We start from the raw sequence: 19049 nt of genomic DNA, 5'->3' as shown, positions 1-19049 counted from the left end.
CCCAGATCTTGGAAAGTCTCTATAATCCAGAGTGACATTTTGCTGACTGATATTAAAGCCTAAATGGGAGCTAAATATAGTGCTTATTATAAGAAAGTTGTTAGCTGAGGGAAAATGTTATTGGAGAAAGCACAGATCCATGGGGTCTAATGTGTTTGACCTCAGAAACCAATTACTTTTTCTTAGAATGAGGCTATTTAGGAAATGAGGTTTCTCTTGAGGGGAACCTGATAATGCCAGAAGTTTTCATCCCAAGCTGAGAGCCCTGTACCACACTAACTTGATAGGAATAGGGCAAAATAAAATCAGTTGCCCACCTATGAAGTCCCTCAATACTAGTAGTACTGATAGCTGCGGGAGGCTGGGAGCTCTCTCTTTTCCTTTAAAGATTTTTTTTTTTCATTTGAGGCCTGAGTTTACACCTCTGTGCTGTGAGCAGTGTTCTCAGTGCTTGGAACTTCGGTTGTAGCCCAGGTCTCAGACCCAGACCCACTCCTCTCTAGGCTATCTGTCTTGCCTGAAGGTGAGGACAAGTCTGTTCCTTTTTCCACTGAGCCCCAGTGGCTCAGAAGTCACATTGAAGAAACATGAATTACTGGAAGGATCATTTAAAGGTGATCGAGGCTTTTGTACCTGTTATAGTTAGAGGCCCTATTGAACTCAGTTTCTGAAAGAAGGTTGACCACATCTCAGTAGAGCTTTTTTTTTTGTTTTTGGCTGTGCCGTGAGGCTTGCTGGATCTTAGTTCCCTGACCAGGGATTGAACCCAGGCCACAGCAGGGAAAACGCCGAGTCCTAACCACTGGACCTCCAGGCAGTTCCCTCTTAGAGTTTTTTCAGAGGTTCTTTCACTTCCCTTCAGCTGATTTTTAGTAACCTTCATTTGGGTGTGAACTAATACTATCTATTGCCTTTTCAAAAACAGTAATTCTCAGGGCACTATGAACTGCTTGCTTTTAGTTGGCGAGGAAATAAACTGTCTCATAACAGATATGTGCAAAGCTATAATAAACTTCCATCAAGTCTATAGCTCCCTTTTAACTGCTCCCCACCAAACCTGAACTATCCAAATCATTCCCTTAATTCCCTAAATAGGATTCACTTAGGAAGAAAAGGGACACATGCAGGATGATGATGTATATATAAGTGCAGAAGAGAATCTGTTCTTTCATTTCATGTTTCATTTCATGTATCTTGAAAGGTGATCTCCCTCAATAATTTGATTTTGTCGGTTAGCATACATTATAAGGAGAATTTACTTACAAAACTATAAATGAGATAATTTTTTTTAATTCTCAGATTTTTGCACCGAGTGGCCAGCTGCATTAGACAGTGATGAGAAGTGCAGGAAGCATTTTCCAATTGAAATTGACACAGCTGGTTATGTATCAGCAGGACCATCTATTCGAAACCCCAAAGCACGAGTAGTGACATTAAGGGTAAGAGTTAATTTTTTTAAAATAAGAATTATTGGAACATATTATTTTATAATAATATTTTGTATGCGTGATTATAAAACTGACATATATTTATCATAGAAATTTGGAGAATATAAAAGTTATTTTAAGTATAAAATAAAATTGGGGCTTCCCTGGTGGCACAGTCATTGAGAATCTGCCTGCTAATTCAGGGGACACGGGTTTGAGCCCTGGTCTGGGAGGATCCCACATGCCGCGGGGCAACTAGGCCTGTGAGCCACAACTACTGAGCCTCCGTGTCTGGAGCCTGTGCTCCGCAACAAGAGAGGCCGTGATAGTGAGAGGCCCGCACACCGCGATGAAGAGTGGCCCCCGCTTGCCGCAACTAGAGAAAGCCCTCACACAGAAACGAAGACCCAACACAGCCAAAAATCAATAAACTAATGAATAAACTCCTACCCCCAACAGCTAATAAATAAATAAATAAAATTGCCTGTAATTCCATCACTCAAATAACCACTGTTGACTACAGGAGCTCATTTTAGTATATAGACAGTCAGCCTTTGTGTATATTAATGGGATGATACTATATTTGATTAGTTGCTCAAATTTTGTTTAACAATGTGGATTTAAAATTTTCAATGTTATTAAACACTGTTTAATGTTAATAGTGTTATTAAACACTATTTAATGAATAGTGTGTAAATGAGGGTCTGTTAATTTGCCAGGACAATGTTTGAGGCTAGGGGTGCAGCACTGATCAATTCAGACATAGTCCTTTTCTGAGACTGAAGTGGGAGAGACAAGTAATTCTGTAGCGTAGCTCTACCATAATTTATTTAAATTACCCATATCATGGGACATTTAGGCTTTCTAACAGTTTTCTTTATTAGAAAAATATAATATTCTTGAGATTAATATTTGTATATATCCTGATTATGTTCCTAGGATAACTTACTAAAATGAGAAGTTAGGTCAAAGGATATAGATCTTTTGTAGATTTTTGATATATATTGTGAAAGGTTTTTGATTATATATTATAAAATTCCTGCAGGCAATGTAACAGATAAAACACCAGCAGATTGTGAGAAAGTGTGTTTTCCTGTACTCTCACCAGCCTAGCTATTATTATTACCTCTCAGCTTGATAGGTAAAATATATCTTATGTTTAAAATATGTATGCCTTTGAATTCAAATGAAGGTGAGAATGTATTCCTTTGTAAAGTGCTTATTTTTTTCTCCTTTGCCCATTTTGATGGTATATTGATTTCTTATATACTTCTTTTTCCTTTTTAATAACAGCTTTATTGAGATATAATTCACATACTGTAGAATTCATCCTTTTAAAGTTTACAACTCAGTTGTTTTTAGTATATCAGAGTTGTGCAACCATCACCACTGCCTGACTCCAGAAATTTTCATCACCATAAAAAGAGATCCCATACCCATTATCAGTCAATCCCCATTCTACCCTGCTCTTCACTACCCCCAAGCTCCTGTCAACAACTAATCTGCTTTGCCTATTGATATTTCCTATAAATGAATCATACAGTATGTATACTTTGGCTTAGTATAATGCTTTCAGAGTTTCATCTGTTATAGCATGTATCAGTTCTTCATTTTTTTTATTGCCAGATAATGTTTGATTTTATGGATATACCATGTTTTATTTATCCACTTATCAGTCAGTAGACATCTGAGTTGTTTCCACTTTTTGGTTGTTATGAATAATGCTGCTGTGAACCTTTGTGTACGGGTTTTTGTGTGGACATAGGTTTTTAGTTCTGTTGGCTATATACCTAGAAGTAGAATTGTTGGGTTGTATGGTAACTCCATGTGTAACATTTTGAGGAGCTACCAAGCTGTTTTACAAAGTGACTGCACTGTTTCATAAGCAGTGTTTGAGGGTTTCAATTTCTCCACATCCTCCCTAATGATTGTTGTTGGTCTTTATAGTTTTCACCATTCTAATGGGTGTGAAGTATCTCTTTATGGTTTTGGTTTACATTTCCCTGATGACTAATGATGTTGAGCAATTTTTCATGTGCTTATTGACCATTTGTATATCTTATTTGGGGAAATGTCTTTAAATTCTTTGCCCATCTTTTGAGTAATTTGACTTTTTGTTTTCAGTTGTGTTTTTTATTTATTCTTCATACCAGTTGCTTATCAGATATATGACTTGCAAATATTTTCTCCCATTCCATGCATTGATCATCTCACTTCCTTGATGGTGTTCTTTTAAGCACAAAAATTTTAATTTTGGTGAAGTCCGATTTATGCATTTTTTTCTTTGTTTCTTGTGCTTTTGGTGCCATATGTAAGAAAACATTGTCTAATTCGAGGTCATGAAGATTTATTCCTATGTTTTCTTCTGAGAGTTTTGTCTCTTACATTTAGGTCTGTGATTCATTTTCAGTTAATTTTTATATATGGTGTAAGGTAGGGAACCAACTTTATTTTGCATGTGGATATTCATCTGTCTCAGCACTATTTGTTGAAAAGACTATTTTCCCCCCATTGAATTGTTTTGACACCCTTGTCAAAAATGGTGTAGTTAATTTTTTACTTGGCTACTTTACCAAATTCTGTTTTTTAACCTTTCTTATCAAAAATTCCAAATGTATATAGAGAGTAGTATAATAAATACCCATACACATGGCACATGGCTGTATCAATAATAATTAATATTTTGATGAATTTAAAATATTGAGTGCTTGATACACTTATATAGATACTCCTGTGTATTTATTTGTGTGTTTTTGGTTTAAGTGTTTACTTTAAAATTACTAATATCTGACTTTTCATACTAAAATATGTTAGTGTGTTATCTCTAAAAATTAATGAAAATGTCCTATATAATTCCAGTATAATTAATACAGCTAATAAAATTTTCAGTAATTTTTTAATACCATCTAAAGTGTGTACTCCACGCTCAGATTTCCCCAGTTGTCTCACCAAAATGTTTAAATAGCTTTTTTGTTTAAACCAGGATCCAGTCAAGCACTGTTACATTTGCTTAAAATGTCACTTAGATCTTTTAAAATCTAGAACAGCAAAGGACCTCACCCCTCCTCTTCCTGCTCCCCCAAGCTGCAACCCCCATCATGACACAGACATGGTAAAGAGACAGAAATTTTATCCTTGCAGCGCTTCCTACCTTCTGAATTTGTCTCCATGCATCCTGGTGTCATTTACCTTATGTCTCTATCTCCTGTGTTTCCTATAAAGTGGAAGTTAGATTTAAGGGACTGATTAGATTATAGTAAACTATTTTGACAAGAATACTTGATAGATGTTGCTATGTATTTTATATTGCATTACATGAGAGGGCACGTAAAGTCTGGTTGCCTCATTCTTAGTATACTGAGATTGATCACTTGGTTAAGAGGCTGACAACCCAAATCTTTCCATTGTGAGGTTATGGGTTGTCATTTTTTGCTTTTCCCTTGAACAGGTAATGTGTAGATGGGTATATTCAGCAAATTTTGATCAAGTAAAGTCATATTCTTTTTGATGTTCAAAGTATGTCCTAACTTTGGCCAGTAGGATCTCTTCTAAACTGATTCCTATGTCCTTTTATTACAAGCCCATTAGCATTGGAAAATTTCCTTGCCTTCTGGCACAAGGTGGACCAGGCTTACTATATAGAATATTCCTTATCCCAGACCTGGAATTAGCTATTTCTCCAGGAGCTCTGATACCTTTTAGTGAACATTGATGTTTGGAGACCAAAATTGGGGTGCTAGGACTTTTTGGTTGATTCTTTGGGTGATTTCTTAAGAAATAAATGATAATTAATGGTAGTTTTAGTTCTCCTTTTAAAATATCTATAGCTTGTTTTTTCTTTTTGTCTTTTGCGTTAGACAGAGTTTCTAAAATGTTTATGTAGTCCCTTGTGCTGTTCTCTACTTTAATGGGTATGCCTCTAGTATTTAGCCTCTGAGATTGGATTTCAGTTTAGAGATAATAATCCCTACTGTGTTAACGATGTATACTGTTCCTAGTTTACTAGCATTTTTGAAATGATCTCCTTTGAATTTTTAAAGAAATGAATTATATTAATTAATTTTCAATTACTGAACCATTTCTGAGCCCTGATCAGTTTATGGTACATTATTCTTTTACTTTACCACTGACTGATTTGCTGTGATAATGTTTTATTTAGGATTATTTGTCCTAATCTCATGTTGCTTTGGAGAAATATCAAATCCCTCCTCTCACTTACCAGGAACATGCCACATGCCATTGCACATATGCCCTAGTAACTAACTCCTAAGTTAGTATTGGAAACCTTTGTTAACGGAGTAGTGATGCACATCACGTGTCTTTTTTCACACAGCAGTTATGTGCAGTTTTACCCGATGAGCCTTTTTTTAAATTAAACTTTTACTTTTAAAATAGTTTTAGATTTACAGAGAAGCTTCAAGGATAGTACAGAGTTTGCCATATTCATACCAAATTTCTCCTGTTAACATCTTATGGTACTGTGGTACATTTGTTATAACTAATGAATGAATCAATATTGATACATTATTAATTAAAGTTCATACTTTATTCAGATTTCCTTAGTTTTTACCTAATGTCCTTTTTTTGTTCAGAATCCCATCCAGGGTACTGCATTACACTTAGTCATTGTGTCTCTTTAGGCTCTTCTTGGCTGTGATTGTTTCTCAGAATTTCCTTGTTTTCGATGACTTTGACAGTTTCGAGAAGTACGTTACGTATTTTGCAGAATGTCCTTCAGTTTCGATTTGTTTGATGTTTTTCTCATGGTTAGATTGTTAGGTGTTTTGGGGAGGAAAACCTCAGAAGTTAAGTGCCGTTCTCATCACATCATAGCAAGGGTATAGGCTCCTCACATGACTTACCACTGATGATGCAGCTTAGATCACCTGGCTGAGATAGTGTTGGCCAGTTTTCTCCACTATAAAATTACTCTTTTTTTTCTTCCTTTCCATAGTGTACTCTTTAGAAGGAAGTCACTGTACACAGCCCACACTTATGGAAGTTATGCTCCACCGCCTCGAGGGAGAAATATAGATTATTTGGAATTCTTTTATGTGCAGTATTTGTCTGTTCTCCTCCATTCATTTATTTACTCAGTCACTTACTTGTATCAGTGTGGATTCATGGATTTTTACTTTATCCTTTGGATTATGGTCCAATAATACTTTATTTTGTTGCTCAGATTGTTTCATCTTTGGTAGTTGGGCACTCTTTCAGCTGGCCCCTCTGCTCCTTTGTCATGCCCCATCATTTGTTTTTTAAACACTTCCTTATTTTTTTGGCACCACAGAATGCTCCTAGCTCATTTTATATATTCCTTGTACCATTCCCAGAATCAGCCATTTCTCCAGGGAGCCCTGACTAATGTACTTCTGATTCACCTATCCTGGAGGATGACTGCCCACCTTTCTGAGGGGCCTTCCAGTACAAAAAGTTCATTTTCATACTCCATTCCATGTAATCTGTATTTTAAATTGGAACATTCCAAGTGTGCTGCAAAAATATGTTGAAAATCTCTGCAACCATCTTTGCAATATATGCTAACAAATAGACAAACTTTAAGCTTTAGAAATATTTTCAGTAATATAGCCATAATTGATTTGTAATTTTCTTTCTTTGGGTTTTGGTATCAGGGTTGTACCATCTTTATGAAATGAATTTATGAAGCTTTCCAGTGTATTTTCAATTCCATAGGACAGTTTAAATATCATAGCAATATATTTATGTATTTAGAGACATTGAAAATATTTTAAAATCACAAAAGATAATACAGATTTACTGTATACATTTCATAAAATATAGATCAACAAAAGGAAAACAGAAAAAGAACTTAAAATTCACTTTGCTGATATCACTCCACAGGTTAATAGAGTATCCCTATTATAAAATAATAATACCTGATACATTTTAAGAACGTAATAAATGTTACCTCTTTTTAATAATACTGGTAGCAACAGCAAACAGTTGAGCTCTGTTTTATGACCAAAAAAAAAAAATCTCTGAACTCAGAGTTAGAAAACCTAGTTTTTTTTTTTTTTTTTTGACTGTGCTGTGCAGCTTGCGGGATCTTAGTTCCCGACCAGGGATTGAACCCAGGCCCAAGGCAGTGAAAGCGCCGAGTCCTAACCACTGGACCACCAGGGAATTCCTAGGAATCCTAGATTCTAATTCATGTTTTTGGTCTTAATTTTTGTGGGCCTTTGTCTTCAGTACTATAATCTCACACTTTATTTAAAGTATGCCACCAGTTACCACTTATTATATCATGCTGCCATCCCTGCTTGTCTCCTTTTTGTATCATGCCACCATGCCATACCTTCCTCGACCCCTTGTATCCCTTCTGCCTGACTCCTTTCGGCCCTTCTGGACTCTTCACTCTACCTGCTGACGGTTGAGGTTCAGGGGTGGTGTCCAGACTGGTGTCATGTGGTTCAAGGGTAAAAGTAGGTAAAACAGTAAGACTAAACCATGTGTAGTCCAGCATGAGTTAATGCAGTACTGTGAAGGTAATCAAATATTATAAAATTATATTCAGAGATGCTCAGAATTTTAAATTCAGAGAAGGAAAGTTGGTATATTTTTTTGATAGTCATAAAAGTAGTTCAGAATTAAAAATAACATATTTGTATAGGATTTTAAGAGGGGTGGAATAGGGAGCGTGGGAGGGAGATGCAAGAGGGAGGGGATATGGGGATATATGTATATATATATATATATAGCTGATTCACTTAGTTATAAAGCAGAAACTAACACGCCATTGTAAAGCAATTATACTCCAATGAAGATGTTAAAAATAAAAGAAAATTTAAAAAATAAAAAAAAAATAAAAGAAAATTTTAAAAAAAGATGAGAAAATACAAAAAGAAAAAGTGCTTTCTTCTATTTAATCTCATTTATTCCTGACAAAAATTCTGTGAATCCTTTCTATTTTATAAATGAGGAAACAGACAGGAAGATCACATGATTTGTTTAAGGTCACTTATCTGATAGGTAGCAAATCTAGACATCAAACCCAATTCTTGTCTTATGTGTAATACCATAGTTCTTTAATTAACTGCATATTCTTGTAAATGAAGAAAATATTTTACACATTTAGACATTTTTCAATTTATGTACTTCTTTTAAATGAGACATTTGAAGATACACCTATAACTATGATTTGAAATGTGAACGTTGTTTTGGGGATAATGTTAATAGTACAGTGTTGACTCTTTAAAATACAGTAACTTGAAAAAAGTAAAGTCTAAGGATTCTTTTTTTTTTTGTGTGGTACGCCGGCCTTTCACTGTTGTGGCCTCTCCTGTTGCGGAGCACAGGCTCCGGACATGCAGGCTCAGTGGCCATGGCTCACGGGCTTAGCCGCTCCGCGGCATGTGGGATCTTCCCGGACCCGGGCACAAACCCGTGTCCCCTGCATCGGCAGGCGGACTCTCAACCACTGCGCCACCAGGGACACCCTAAGGATTCTTTTGAATTTTGGAAAAAGAATGACAAATAAATGTCACTCAACTTAAATGTAAGAATACTAGTCCAGGTTAAAGACTACAATTTTGCAGTGCCTTTGAGTGCTAGCAGGTGGCGTGAGTGCGCTGCACAGCTGTTTCTGCAATATTTATGAGCTTCTGGCATAAAACTATATAATTTTTGACCATTAAAATATTAATGTGAAGAATGAGTTTTAAAACAGTTGCCACAGTAATGATCAGCATTGCTGCCACATGTTTTTGACTGCTTCTTACATAAAAAACTAGAACACAAATTTTTTAAATGGTAAATTTTTAAATGTATTGTTAAACATCATGATTTTATTGAAAGAGTTTTAAAAGGGAAAATCACTACCTGTTCAGTATCTGAATGTAAAATCTATTTCTTTCTCTGTACTGTATCTGTATGCATGCAGATATACATACATTTTCATAATTATAATCATAACGTAGGTACGTTTTATGATTTTCTTATAGGTAATTCTCCATATTGCTAACAATCAGAGTCATCATAAAACTGCTTATTTTATCCATCAAGCTAATAACCTGGTTGTTGACATAAATTCTTTTCAGGGAACTGTGGTAATTTCACATGCCTACCTGTGGGATTGATATTTAATATCAGTGTTCTTACTAATGTTCTTTGAGTGCATTTATATTTATTTTTTTATTTCCTATTTTTTCTATCCAAATAAAAAAATTCACTGTGCTTAAAAAGGAAACAACATATCCTCCCTTTTTTAAATTTATGTATTCATTCAGCCAATATGTTGCATGCTTTTTAGGTGCTAGGTCATTGCCAGGAACAAGACAGTTATTGTTCTTACTCTCAAGGGTTTGCAGTCTAGTGGGAAAATAAATAAGCTCTTATGCTATGGTTGTCTTGAGTGAAATGCAGGGTTATTGAAGCTAGAGGGCAGAAATAGGTGGGATTTCAAAATCTTATTTAACTTTTTCATACAGTTCTGATTTTTGCTTATTCTTAATGCTCTCCATGGAAAACTAGTCTGTTGTTTACCTTATTTACCTGTATTGTAGTCTCTAACCTGTTTTCCTGGATCAGTCCTATTCATCTCTAGATAATACTTTTCAGCCCAAGCCATAATTCTCTGCCAATTAAAAAGTATGTTCATTTATTCCAGCATTTTCCAAAATAGGTTTTAAGGAAGACTACTTTCATGAATTGTCCCTTGAAAAGTGGAATCTGAGGTTAAATAAATTTTGGAATTATTACATAACAATGCTGCATCTTGAAATTCAGCATGCTCTTTAACATGTTGCCTCCTCTAAGAAATCCTGCTGTGAAGAACCCAGTTTAACTCAACATTTCCTAAATGGACTCAATAGAAACAGCCTTTTTAAAGAAATCATTCTTTTTAGCAGCCTGTGGGACTAGTATTAACATTTTGAGAAATGTTGAGCTGAATTATTTCAAATGTTTTGACCCTTCATGGATGTTGTATTCTAGCTTCCACGAGACATCTGTAGCTTTTAAAATAATTGCCCCGGGACTTTCCTGGTGGCACAGTGGTTAAGAATCTGCCTGCCAATGCAGGGGACATGGGTTTGATCCCTGGATGGGGAAGATCCCATATGCGCGGAGCAGCTAAGCCCATGTGCCACAACTACTGAGCCTGTGCTCTATAGCCTGTGAGCCACAACTACTGAGCCCGCATGCCACAACTGCTGAGCCTGCATGCCACAACTTCTGAAGTGCGCTCACCGAGAGCCTGTGCTCCACAGCAAGAGAAGCCACCACAACGCGAAGCCTGCGCACTGCAACGAAGAGTAGCTCCCGCTCGCTGCCACTAGAGAAAGCCTGCACGCAGCAACGAAGACCCAGTGCAGCCAAGAATAAAAATAAATAAATAAAATAAAAGCCCCTAAACTGTTGCAGTGATATGGGTCTCATAATTGCATGGTAGAAATTCTTAAAGCCCCTGTGTTTCATCCATTTATTTTATTTTATTTTTGCGGTACGCGGGCCTCTCACTGTTGTGGCCTCTCCCGTTACGGAGCACAGGCTCCGGATGCGCAGGCTCAGCGGCCATGGCTCACGGGCCCAGCCACTCTGCGGCATGTGGGATCTTCCTGGACCAGGGCACGAACTTGTGTCCCCTGCATCAGCAGGCGGACTCTCAACCACTGTGCCACCAAGGAAGCCCCATCCATTTATTTTTATAAACAGCTTTACTGACACTAATTGAGTTGAATTCTACTAGTTAGTAATACTCATAAGCACTGTCATTTCATTTGTTTAAGAGACATGTCATTGGTTCTTTTAGGAAAGGTACTAATGCCCAGAACCTTCAAAGAACTCCAAACACTTTGCTCCCGCTTTTTTTTTTCCATGAGTAAGATCAGGCTTTATGATACTTGTGAATTACTAATTCTGTAAAGGAAGGAGTTTGATAAAGTTTCTTTTGGTTTCTTTTTTAATGTTAGTATAAGTAATTTTCCCACTGTTTTCTCATTATACAAAGTTTATAAAGTAATTAAAAAATTTTTTTTTCTTGTATTTTTAAGGTTAAACTTTCCAGTTTGAATTTAGATGATCACGCAAAGAAGAAACTTATTAAACTTGTAGGAGATCGATACTGCAAGAGCACAGATGTGCTTACCATCAAGACAGATAGGTAAAGGAAGAAAAAGTTCAGCAGATCTGTCACATGTGTTGCTTTATTGTCCTCCAGTCCCCTGGCAGTCCTTGTATTAACCTGTTAGGTCAGAGAAGTTGTCTAATTCATATTTTTAATATTCTCACACTAGCCTCCTGTTGCTATGATCTTTATGTGCATGGAGAGGCTTGCCTAGCTGAGTTAAATTGTTATTTTTAATATATTTGTGTATGTAAAACTCAGGGAAGATGTTAGACGGAAACGAAAGAATGACTTGCCAGTGAGTAATACTTAAACAGGTTTCTGCAAAGTCAAAGTATAGAAATCTTATATTTCAAAATCAAAATTATTAAATATGGAAATTAATTTATCAAGGCATTTTTGTAAATAAGCAGAATTTCAGTGCTAGCGTAGAAGTTTGTAAAAGCAGTATTAAATTTATTGTATATGAATTTATAAATTAGGTCATTTGAGGTAAAGAAAGGCTATTGGTATGTTTTTGCTAAATGGTTATTTTATTTCTAGAATTATTCTTTGGTTGTTTCAAAATTATGTCAAAATATAAAGAAAAATAAGTGGGCAGATATCCTCTCTCCCTACTTATCTTAATTTCAAAGCATTTGGAGGTGTCAGTATCAATCAGGTTTTATGTTCTGCTTCTTAGTGGTATAAAGAAGTAGCAACATACAGAGATGGCATACAGAGATGGCAACAGTGTGGAGGTGGGCAACAGTGTGGAGGTGGGAAAAGCTTGGGAACCGTGATTTTAGATTATTACCATATAGGAGAAATAAATTTGAAATTTATGAATAGTATCTTTTTGCTAGCTTTAGCTTTAGAGAATGTGAAATAATGCTGTGTTTTTAGTTTGTGCAATTTTTAAAAATACTTAAAATGTTATTGTTAGAAATTCTGTAAGTTTCTGATAATTTTTTTTTGCTAAGTTTATAAGTGTCAGTGTGTGTGTGTGTGTGTGTGTGTGTGTGTGTGTGTGTATGTTTTATGGTAACAACTTAATAGAATAGAGGACTATTAAACCTAAGTACAGAATAAACAGAGTCCAGTTAAAGTCAATTTTCATATGATAATTTTATATTTAAAGAAATTAGAAGTAATTATTTCCTTTTCTATATTATTTTATTAGCCTAAAAGTTAATGCCAGCTCTTATTTATGTAGAAATTTTATCTAATATTAGGTCATTAGTTTCATTTTAAATATGATAGCAAAAAATTATAGCATTGTGTAGTGTAGCTCATTTTTAAAAGAATCAGCTCTGGGGAAATCAGGGTGAACATTTAGATTAGCATCAGTCTCTCTGTATTCTTTAAGTGAACTCAGCAGGTATGTTCACACCATCGCAGACACTTAGCCCTGAGATCGTGAAGGACACTTGGATTGGACACATTCATATTAAAAATAGTTGTAAAGCTATTATCAGATATAAATAACTTTGTTAGTGATGAGAGCAAAGATATCCTCTAAATAAAAGTAAAAATAACATCAGTGTTCAATATCCTCAAGTCATAAACTACATAGATCATTTTTTTTCCAATAACGGAATTTTCCTAAGTCAGATACGGAATTCCTGAATATGAGTTATCCTTTGTATTTGTATACTTTGCAAATTTTTCCATGTACTGAATTTTTAGAATTTTGACTTCCTCCCTCTCTCTATCTTTTAAAGGTGCCCCTTAAAGAGACAGAATTATGATTATGCAATGTATCTACTAACAGTTTTATACCATGAGTCTTGGGTAAGTGATTGTGTTTTTAATAACTTTGTCATTGTACTTTGGATATGTTAACCTTTCAAAACAGTCTGTGTAGCCAGCACTCAGATGAGTGTTTAATGAACCACTATTTAAGCTAAGGACATGTGAAATGTTATAGATAACTCCTACTGACATTGAAAGTGAGGATCTTGAAACAGATAATTCAGTCCATCTGAGGACCTTCAGAAATTAGATGACTAAAATGCCTTTAAAGTTCAGAGTTTCTGACTTAGGCTAAAAAATTCAGAATTTTTTACTTTTTGTTTGTTTGTTTGTATGACTTTAGGTGAAAGTTGTCAATGTTATGGAAGGGAGATCATCATCTATATTACTTGAACTATACAATTCATCCTGTTACTCAAATAAACTATAGAACAAAGCTCCCAAACTTTGTAGAAAGTTACTTTAAATGTTTATTAAAATCTTAGTTATCAAATAGCCTTTCATGTGAACATTTCACTGGTATACATTAGAGACAATTAAGGGCAATTAATTATTTAAATAGTATAAAAACAGTCTTGTGTCTGACTAAATTTATTGAGTGTTAGTATAAATATACACATTTATGAGGAAGATTTTGCTGTGAATGAGCATCAACTCATTTAAAGTTGATAACTAATATGTTTTGGTAACTCACAGTTTTATATAATATTTTTAAAAATTAAAATAATTTTAGATATGCACACATATTAAAATTTTTGAAGCTTGCCCAACATAGACATGGAACTTAATAGCATTTCATGTTGGGAACATTTGAAGGAATGGGGGTAGCTGGAGAAAGAGTCACTCTGTTTAGATGCTCAAAGGACTTCATATGAAAGAAGAGTTAGATTTGTTTTTCATGACTTTTAAGGGTACAACAAAGTAGAAGCAATAGTGAGACAGATTTATTTACTGAATAAAATCTCTCTACAAGACTCATCTAAAGATGGAGTGGGCTGCTTTAATAGGTAGAAGATGTTCCATCCATTGGCTACTTAGTGGGGATATGACAAAAGGAACGTACTCTTTGGATGTTAGTTAGTTGCATTAGATGATCTTTGGAATCTCCTTTCATCCCTAAGAAATTCTGTGAACACGTACAGCTGTTCTTACAGATTTCATTGATGTTAATAATAAAACAGTTGTAGCACAAGGGGATGAGTGGAAAATTTAAAGAAAAAATAAAACTTTGTTGCGAGGTTAGTAAAGAACAGAAAGTAGCTGGTAGCTCTTCTCTGCTTTTGAGGTATTCTAATTATCATAATTCATTGCGGTTTTCTAGTTCCTAGCTTCAGGAGCAACATCATAATAGCAGTTAATCTCTTTCCTGTCAACTGATTTTATAAATGCTTTTCGCTTGAGGTCATTAAGTTCCCTTTTGAACCAGCAACATGGCTGAATTAGCTTCAGCTCTATGGCTGCTGCTTAAAGAGTTAATACCAAACAATAAAAGCCAACCAGTTTTGAGTCTCTTATTTTGCCAGCAGCCTGTAAAATGAATTTGCCCCAAAGGAAATGACAGGCATAAATAAATTCAGTGAAAGTTGACTTACTGGACTCTTTCTATGGTTCCATGACATAAAATCCAAACAAGTTTGTATTCTGGATTCATGCAAGAAGCCTTTGATCTTAATGCTAATTACTTTGATGCCAGAGTAAGTAGCCACATACAACTGTCTTAAACATAATTAAATAATTCCTATATTAAACTTGGCTCTTGATCCTTTCTAAACAAGTACCATCAGTGAAGAAGCTTTAAGAGAATGCAGATGAGCCATGAAATTTTGCAGAGCTGGTGGAACAGAATTTTTATTGAATTGAAACTCTTTTTTCCTTCACCAGCATGGAATTCATACTTGAAATTGATGTTACCACCTGGTATTTAATCAAATATTTAAAGAGCCCCTTTTAATTCATTCCTTTATTTTTAAGGCTAGTTTCAGAGCATTTAATACCTAAAAGCTAAGCTCTGTGGAGGTTACCTCTAAGTAGCATTGAGAGAAAGTAGTTGGTAGTTTTAGGTAACATAATGCTGAAACTTCTCTGAAAAGGTATGCGTTTAGACCAGTATAAGAAAGTTACTGTAGTGTGCTATTCAAAACAGTTTAACTATATAAAATTATTAAAGTAGAAGTTGTTGACTTCTAAAACAATAAAATGGGTTTATTCGGGAACAGCAAAGAATTGCTATTTGGGACATGCAGTTTATGGTGAACTGTAGGTAAGTCCAGAGAACAAAGAAAAGGGAGCCTGTTTTTATAGGGAAAAGGAGGGAGTTGGGAGGGGCTGTTCTAAATGAAAGTTCAAGGGAGGAAAGTAGGAGCTTAGGGTGGTGATGACTTCATTTGCGGAGCTGAGATGTTTCTCATTGCCTGGGCTGTTGCTGAGCAAGGAGAAACTCTTCCTTTGGGATTGTAAAGTAGTTGCACTTTCTGTTTGAGAGTGCAGTGTGTGCTTCTTCCAGTGGGGCATGAAAGTGAAGGTCAGTGCATGCAAATAATGGAGTGTGAGAATGCATGAGACCTTCCTCTACAGGCCATTGCCAACTCTAACTTTAATTGAGGTTTTCTTTATTAATTTACATATTCAAAAGGCATAGACTTCACAAAGCATAGACTTCAAGCATAGAGTCTTAGTAATGCTTCACAGAATGATTATTGCAGTGCTAAGAAGGTACTGAGAAACAGATATACATTAAACCATTTATTCTTCAGCTGTTCAAAGAAGCAAAGAGACATGTAGAAATTGGGTTTAATATTTCAGTATTACACAATGTTGGCATAGAAGTGAATTAGGTTTTAATCTTTGGAACCATTCACATTTGGATTTGAATCCCACTACTTGTTACCTGTGTAACCTTGGCCATCCTTTTAACGTCAGGCTCAGATTTCTTCTAAGGGCTTTTGGATAGATCAGGGAGAATTTATGTGAAATGTCTGGTGAATAGTGGGTGCTCATTAAATGGTGGCTATTAACATTGTTAACTACTAAAATGAAGAAAGATTTATCTTAGAATTTCAAATTCATTTATTTCCAGTTTCTGTGTATACCTCACAGTTAACTTGACAAAGACTTTATGCAGATCAAGTCAGCTCTGTGCCCTGTTGTATTTGAATTTTTACAACATGTATCTGACTCACATTCTGGCACAACTGATAATAAATGTTAACTTTGTTGCATGTTGTTCTTTAAACCTTCCACAAGTGATTTGGTTAAGAGATGATTGAATGAAGCATTTTACAAAGTGACTTGCACAAAAGATAGACTAAAACACAGACAGTGGTGGAGGAAAGAAAATAAACACTTGCTTTAGAAAATGTAGAGATCTGAAATCAGATTCAGAGGGTTCTTGGGTGATTGTGATATTTAATTACTAATGGCTGCTTTTTAAAATTTGAATTTTTGGCTGTCTAATTTGGACTTCATGATAGTCTTGTTGCCAGTCAGAAATATATCTAGGTTTGTATTAAAGTGGTTCTGAAAAGTCATGTAACAAAATGGATAATTTTATACTCAGAGTTTATTTTTAAAGGGGACCTTATTGCAAGTATTTCTGATAAAAATGATGAATCCTTTTGCAGAGCCATAATTGCCATTTAGTCTAGTGGTTATGAGTTCATAGTGATCTTTTGTGTGTGCTCACATAAACATAGATTTCCAGGTTATCAGAGAATGCTTGAATGACATTTATTGTTTTCTCTTCTTAGCATTCATCAATGATTTTGTTCTTGTTTACAAGGTACAGTGATAGGTATCGTTCGGATTATCAAAATGAATGAGCCTCTGTTTTAGGTACCTTTATTCCTAGAGGGATTTGGTGGTTATAATATAGTCTGTTTCGCTAGGTAAGGGAGGTTGGAACATAGTGCTGTGAGAGGTGCATACAAGGATTAATTCTCCCTTGAAGCATCATGGAAGTGGTGACTGGTTTTGGAAGATGAGTAGGAGTGTGCAGTAGGTGAAGGACTCTAGGCCTGGTGGGTTTAGAGAGCAGGCAGAAGTTGGTGTGGCCAGGGTACACGACCAACAGGGCAGAGGTAGGATATGAGACTGAAAAATAATTCAGAGCCAGGCTGTGAACATATTGAACTGATGTAGTAGCATTTTACTAGGTGTGTGAAAAGGCACCTCTTTCAGTGTTTTAGTGTTTATGAAAGAGTAAACCATCCTCATGGCAAATATTAAGTGTGCTTTCATTAAAATGAACTGTTCATTGATTGATGAGCAAATGTTTACTGGTTGTCTCTTATTTGCTTGGTGTTGTTGGATATGGAGATTAATACCTAAGGAGAAAACACTGTCTCTTCTGTTGAGGAACACTAGTAGAAGCAAGTTGGTTTAGTAATAAATATTATAAAAAATGTTATAAAGGTTATATAATTTACTATTTAATTTTTTATTTTTCTCTACTTATTTATTTCTTGTATATCCTTCAAGGCTTTGATACCCACTCGAACCTCTCTTTTTTAACTGAGATATTATTGACATGTAATATCTTATTTTCAGGTATACAACATAATTTTGTGTGTATGTGTGTGTGTGTATATATATAAAACACAAAATGATCACCACAGTATGTCAGCTTAACATCCATTACCACACAAAGTTAATAAAAAATTTTTTCCTGTGATGACAACTTTTAAGATTTACTCTCTTAGCAACTTTCAAGTATACAATACAGCATTCTTGACTGTAGTCACCAGGCTGTACATTATATCCCCATGACTTACTTGTTTTATAACTGGAAGTTTGTACCTTTTGATCACCTTCACCCATTTTACCCACCTCCCACCCCCAGCCTCTGGCAACCACCAATTGTTCTCTGCTTCTATGAGTTCAGGGTTTTTTTGTTTCTTTTCTGTTCTTTTAGATTCCACACATAAGTGAGATCATAACTGTTTGTCTCTCTCTGTCTGACTTATTTCACTTAGCATAATGCCCTCAGAGTTCATCCCTGTTGTCGCAAATGGCAGAATTTCCTTCTTTTTTTATGGCTGGATGATATTCTACTGCATATATATGCACCACTTACTCTTTATCCATTCATCCATTCATGGACACTTAGGTTGTTTCCATGTCTTGGCTATTATAAATAATGCTTCTGTGAACATGGGGGTGTAGATATCTTTTCAGGCCAGAGTTTTCATTTCCTTCAGTAAATACCCAGAAGTGGAATTGCTAGATCATATGGTAGCTCTATTTTTATTTTTTTGAGGAACCTCCATACTGTTTTCCATAGTGGCTGCACCACTTCACATTCCCACCAACAGTGCACAAAGGTTCTCTTTCCACATCCTCACCAACACTTGTTATTTCTTGTCTTTTTGGTAATAGGCATTCTAATGAGTGTGAGGCGGTATCATTGTGGTTTTGATTTGCATTTGCCTGATGATTAGTGATGGTAAGCACCTTTTCAGGTGCCTTTTGGCCATCTGAATGTCTTTCTTGGAAAAATGTCTATTCAGGTCCTCTGCCCATTTTTTAATCAGGTGGTTTTTTTTTTTTTTTTTGCTATTGGGTTGTATGAGTTCTTTATATATTTTGGATATTAATCTTTTATCAGATATATTTGAGCCTCTTATTCTTTGACTCCTACTTTGCATAGATGGCAAATTATACTGTCTTATTTTCTTGACTACAAAAGTTGCCTTAGTCCATGTTCCATGGGTTGTTTTCCCTGTATGTTTTGTCCTTTTAACTAATCTTGTAAGACTCTCATTAACATGCATCTGATCTTACTGTATTTTGTTCTTCAGACTATCTGG

At 35.3% G+C, this 19049-nt stretch overlaps 1 protein-coding gene across 1 annotated transcript in view; it reads left to right on the top strand.

The window, feature by feature from the left end:
* The window catches only part of MRPS35 (mitochondrial ribosomal protein S35), a 42595-nt gene that overhangs the window by 14602 nt on the left and 8944 nt on the right, over positions 1 to 19049 (top strand). Inside the window, exons 5-7 of the mRNA XM_032646264.1 lie at positions 1300 to 1439; positions 11438 to 11547; positions 13215 to 13284. Coding sequence (XP_032502155.1) covers positions 1300 to 1439; positions 11438 to 11547; positions 13215 to 13284 — 320 coding nt within the window. The remainder of the gene's footprint in view (positions 1 to 1299; positions 1440 to 11437; positions 11548 to 13214; positions 13285 to 19049) is intronic.

Source organism: Phocoena sinus, chromosome 10, assembly GCF_008692025.1.
Source record: "Phocoena sinus isolate mPhoSin1 chromosome 10, mPhoSin1.pri, whole genome shotgun sequence".
In the NCBI taxonomy this organism is placed as follows: domain Eukaryota; kingdom Metazoa; phylum Chordata; class Mammalia; order Artiodactyla; family Phocoenidae; genus Phocoena; species Phocoena sinus.
Note: the sequence above shows the minus strand (reverse complement) of the source record. Positions and strands in the feature narration are given on the sequence as shown.